Source organism: Triticum dicoccoides, chromosome 4A (genome assembly GCF_002162155.2).
Source record: "Triticum dicoccoides isolate Atlit2015 ecotype Zavitan chromosome 4A, WEW_v2.0, whole genome shotgun sequence".
Taxonomy (NCBI): Eukaryota; Viridiplantae; Streptophyta; class Magnoliopsida; order Poales; family Poaceae; genus Triticum; species Triticum dicoccoides.
This window is the reverse complement of record NC_041386.1, coordinates 133667381-133673157: the sequence shown is the minus strand read 5'-3', so window position 1 is coordinate 133673157 and position 5777 is coordinate 133667381. Positions and strand designations below refer to the sequence as shown.

The 5777-nt window shown below is 44.0% G+C and overlaps 1 protein-coding gene across 2 annotated transcripts in view; it reads left to right on the top strand.

Moving 5' to 3' along the window:
* LOC119285396 overlaps window positions 1–641 on the top strand; it is a 1443-nt gene extending 802 nt beyond the window's left edge. For both annotated transcript variants that reach the window (XM_037564663.1, XM_037564662.1), the window contains 3 exons: window positions 22–89; window positions 181–243; window positions 336–641. In XM_037564663.1, the coding sequence (XP_037420560.1) occupies window positions 22–89; window positions 181–243; window positions 336–446 (242 nt within the window). In that variant the 3' untranslated portion in view covers window positions 447–641. The remainder of the gene's footprint in view (window positions 1–21; window positions 90–180; window positions 244–335) is intronic.
* The last annotated feature ends 5136 nt before the right edge of the window (window positions 642–5777 follow it).

Genomic DNA, 5777 nt, shown 5'->3' with positions numbered 1-5777 from the left:
TGAACTACTATCTGCTACCAGAGCCGGAGGTCGAGCAACCCAGAATGAGAAGCACCCAAGAGATCCTTACAAAATATAAATTCAACGGGGTATTATATTTCTCCACCTTTGAAATTTGCATTTACTCCTATATTGCTTGTCTCTTGCTGATTTAGCTAGTAGCTGTAAATTGCGCTCCAGGATGCTGCCGCGGCAGCGGCGCACGCGAAGGATAAGCTCATGGAGCGGCAGGAGAAACTCGCGGTAAAACGATTTGGTTCCTTCTGTTGTTCAATCGACGCCAAGAGAGTACGGTAAATCTTGACGACACTGATATCCTGTTTCTTGGATGCCAGAAAATGGTCGAAGAATCTGCAGAGTTTGAGAGCGAGGCGGAAAACTTTGCCACCCTCGGCCAGCAGGTCAGGAAATCCCTGGAGACCAAGAGATGGTGGTGGCCATCGTGATTCATAAACCAATCGTCCGGTCATCAAGCGATGTGATGTGATGTAGTGTAAAAAACGCTTCTTATATTATGGGACGGAGGGAGTAATACCAATGCGTTTAGCGTGCCTGGCTGCTGCACTGGTCTGCGCATGCTAAATGAAACGAGAGCAAGACGTTGCCTTTTAGCAACAAGTGGGAATGATTGTGGACGGATACATGTATCTACTCTACTTAGTTTTAATTAATCATGTGATGGTGATGGCTGACGACCGTGCGATGAACTTCTCACCCGCCAGCGCCATACATGTAACTAGCTCTTATCGTGGACGGATAAATGGTACGAGGTGGCATATTTTGCTTGCGGATCGAATGGTGCTAAGAGAGGACACGGGTGGCGTGTACCAGCCATGGGTTGGAGGCTTCTCCGATTGGCCCGTCCATTGATGAGGTTAGGCTGCTTGCTGGTTCCCTTTTCCACTTGCCACGTCACCTCTCCAGTTTTTTTTTGAAACATCAAGACTTTATTCCTTAAATCAAAGGCAGGTTGTTTACAATAGCATGAGAAATAAAGTCCGGAATATTAGATTCCCCAAAAGAGGAAGATCTATTGCTAAAAGAGTTGCTAGCTAAGATATGAGCAGCCTCATTAGCTTCACGAAGACAATGAGAGTATACTGTATTGGCCAAATCAAGAGCAAGTTCTCTGCACTCCAAAATCGTGGCTATATTTGATCCCGTATAATCCGAGTTCTGCACTGATTCCACCACGAAACTGCTGTCAGACTCAACTTGAACTTTGTTGCATCCGAAAACTTGCTTGAGTAAGCACGGATAAAGTTGGTAGCTAGAACTCTAATTGATATGGCTACTTTCTCTGCTGTTTGAATCAGTTCCCCTTTCATATGTTAGCGCCTCTGCCACCAAAGATACCAGGCCGCCACCAGTATTAGTTCGGACGTGGGCAAACCTTTAGAAACGCCCTGTGTCCGACTGAGAATCTTGTAGTTACTGATCCAGACCGGTCCTGCATAATAGCCTCCAGTATAACATTATGAACCCCCAATTCTGACCAGATTTCCTGCACTCTCTTGCATGTGAACAAGCAATGTTGAATATCTTCCAACCCAACCGAGCAAAATGGACACTGTGGGGTAAGCGGGATATGTCTGTTTGCCAATATTCCATAGCAAGGCAGTGATCCATTCAGTACCTTTCAAGCAAAATGCTTAATCTTTCCAGGGAGTTTAAGATTCCGCACTTCATGCCATATTGTGTTAGCTTGGGCATTTCCTTGACCATCAGATCTAGCAAGACGATGTCCATACATGTGTTCAAATTCTATGTGATAAGCTGACCGGACCGAAAAGGTCCCTGCTCTCATGTAATTCCATGCTATGAAGTCCTCCATCACCTGAACATTTAGAGGTATTTGGAGGATCCTATATGCATCAACTGGAGAGAACGCGTCTTGGATTAAAGCTTCGTCCCACTGGCCATAATGAGGATCAATCAATTTCTCCACGTATCTTAGCATCACTGATCCTCGAGGGGTAATAACTTTCTGCGATGGGCTTGACGGAATCCATGGGTCCTGCCATATATCTATCTGCGCTCTTGTACCCACACGCCATATACACCCTCTTCTGAATGTTTGAATACCTGCCACAATACTCTGCCAGGTAAACGACGAACCTTTCTTTGGACCTGCCTTCAAAATATTACCCTCTGGATAATACTTTGCGCTTAAAACACGTGCACATAAAGAATTAGGGTTTTGGATTAGTCGCTAACACTATTTTGCTAATAAAGCAAGATTGAAACTGTGAAGAAAGGGGGACTGGGATTTAGAGACGTCGCCTCTCCAGTTCCTAAACTAGTATGACCCCGTGATCTCTGTGGTCTGAGAATGGACCGTCCTATAAACAAGCACAGGAGCATGTAGTGTAGCATCAACTAACTATCCAGTAGCTGTACTGTACGTAGCATAAAGTTAGCTGATGGTGCGTGGGTGATATGGTTGAGTGGTGGCACGAGGACCTCGTGGCCTCCTGCCGGCCACACCCGCAGCCGCGGTTCCCAGCAATTTCCTTTTATTAGCCCGTGTGTTTAGTGGGAGGACTTTCCAGGTCCCTATCTGACAAAGTGGTTAACCAACGCAAAGCAGCCCGCGCGCCGGCCATGGGATGGACCAACACCAACACGGTGCGTGCTGACGCTACGCTACCTTCTTCTCCGTCCAGGGAAAAAGAGAGGAGCAAACATCAGCAACCGCTCTAGGACAGAGTACCACTGTTATCTTTTAACCAGTTGACTGCTCATGTGTGTGTTGGTAGTCAGTAGTACTACTAGTAGCTAGCAACAACCATGCTAGCTCGGGTGCCACCTAGTAGTTGTGAACCCAAGCGTGACACACAGGCACGGCCACATCAATCTCCCGTGCAAATTTCCGAGCCGTCCCGCGCCACCGGCCCTGTGGCTACAGCGACGTCGCTCCAGCATCCAACAAATAATCAAATATAAACCCGTACAAAATACAAATATATACTATGAATGGTTGTTCGGAGCAGGGGATGCCGACGTGCCGCAATCCGTCGCCGACCATTTGGGGCTTGTTTGTTTTTGAGTCCTGTCCTGCCCTAGGTGCCTGTAAAAAGTCATTGCCTGGAATAGGCCTGAGAGCATCTGTGTTGTACTCCCTCCGTCCTATAATATAAAAGCGTTTTTTACATTAGTATAATGTCAGAAACGCTCTTATATTATGGGACGGAGGGAGTATATGTCTGGGCAAGCTCGTCTGATAGAATGACGTTTGGTTGATGCTCGGAAAAGCATTAAAGAATATATTTTCTTTTTAGGGTATAGATATTATTTTTGAGAGGCTTGTGAAATCGGTGGCCTGGCCTCAGGCTAATGGCGGCACCTGGATTGACCCGTGCTAATGACGACAACATACATTTCCAGGCCGGTCATGTTGTCAAATGCTCAGGATACTATCCAAACAAGTCTCACGCAGGTTTTAGGGACGGTCATGGCCAGGCACGAGTTCGTCAGGAAGGCAACCAAACTGACCGTTGAAGCCACCGCCGCCATCCTGACTGTGCATCTCCTTCCCACATTAACAGACGCATCATGGTGCACTACTTCTTTTGAAGATGAATCCGACTTTAATCTTTAATTTAACAAATTGAATCATACTAAGTATATTGTGACATGCATAACGACAAAGATCTCTGATATGTAACATTTCCCTCGGATATATTTGAACTTGTTGCATTTAGCTAAACTTTTGCATCTCAACTTTTCTCCGAACCGGTGGCGAACCAAGATTTTGACCAAAGGGGGTACCAATTTTCTCACTCACAACAGAAATGCCAGGTATAACCATAAAAAATGCCAGTTTATCATTTCCTTATAATGCATATAGGATTAAACTAAGAGTACTAGGTCAAAAAAGATTTGCATTTTTGGAGGGGATGCCAGGGCACCCTCGGAACTCCCACTGGATCCGCCACTGCTCCGAACCCTTGATGAAGAAGACGAAAGTTGCACGAACTAGATTAGCTTCATAAGTGTCGCATTAATTATTCACACCAGTAGGCGATAATCTAACATTGTTGAATACATTGTCTAGGACACACCCCTTGCAAGGCAGAGTGTCGAACCGTTGTTTCTTCGTCGTACTGTTTATAAAGAAGTTTAGGACTCTCTTCAATTCATAGGATTGTAAAACACATGAATAGGAAAAATATAGGATTGGCTTCCTTTAGCTCACAAGATAGAAATATCATAATGATAAAAAAATTCATAGAAGTGAGATGATATGTATCTCAATTTCTCTATGGGAAGAAACGTCATTTGATGCATACGATAGGATTTTTCCACTGAGTCTAGGCTAAGGCCTCCTTTGGTTTGTAGGAATTTTATAGGACATGTTTTTCAAAGATTTTTTTCTTTGGAGCCATCTGGTTTGTAGTAATGGATTTTTATTTCTATATAGGATAAAAACCAACCCTTCACATTTTAAAGAAAAAAACATTAGCCCAAATTCAATGAAAAAAATTCTTATCCTCTTCATCAAATGACATCTCTTTCCATCTACGAATTGACATACGATCATCTTGTTGGAAATATGCCCTAGAGGCAATAATAAAGTGGTTATTATTATATTTCCTTAATCATGATAAAGGTTTATTATTCATGCTAGAATTATATTGACCAAAAACTTAAATACATGTGTGGATACATAAACATATACCATGTCCCTAGTATGCCTCTACTAGACTAGCTAGTTGATCAAAAGATGGTTAAGGTTTCCTAACCATAGACATGTGTTGTCACTTGATAACAGGATCACATCATTAGGAGAAGGATGTGATGGACAAGACCCCTCCGTTAGCTTAGCATATGATCGTTCAGTTTATTACCACTGTTTTCTTAATGTCAAATACATATTCCTTCGACCATGAGATCATGTAACTCCCGGATACCGGAGGAATACCTTGTGTGCTATCAAACATCACAACGTAACTGGGTGATCATAAAGGTACTCTACAGGTATCACCGAAGGTATCTGTTGAGTTGGCGTGAATCGAGATTGGGATTTGTCACTCCGTATGATGAAGAGTTATCTCTGGGCCCTCTCGGTAATGCGCATCACAAGAAGCTTGCAAGAAAAGTGACTAAGGAGTTAGTTGTAAGACGATGTATTAAGGAACGAGTAAAGAGACTTGCTGGTAACGAGATTGAACTAGGTATGGAGATACCAGCGATCGAATCTCGGGCAAATAATATACTGTAGGATCGAAAGTAGGTCTAGAGGGGGGGTGATTAGACTATTGACCAAATAAAAATCTAGCCTTTTCTAAATTTAAGTCTTGGCAGATTTTAGCAACTTAGCACAAGTCAAGCAATCAACCTACACATGCAATTCTAAGAGTATAGCAGCGGAATGTAAAACATTGCATATGAAGGTCAAGGGAGGGGTTTGGAAAGGCAAACACAATGTAGACACGGAGATTTTTGGCGTGGTTCCGATAGGTGGTGCTATCGTACATCCACGTTGATGGATACTTCAACCCACGAAGGGTAACGCGAGTCCGCGGAGGGCTCCACCCACAAAGGGTCCACGAAGAAGCAACCTTGTCTATCCCACCATGGCCATCGCCCACGAAGGACTTGCCTCACTTGGGTAGATCTTCACGAAGTAGGCGATATCCTTGCCCTTACAAACTCCTTGGTTCAACTCCACAACCTTGACGGAGGCTCCCAAATGACACCTAACCAATCTAGGAGACACCACTCTCCAAAAGGTAATAGCTGGTGTGTTGATGATGAACTCCTTGCTCTTGTGC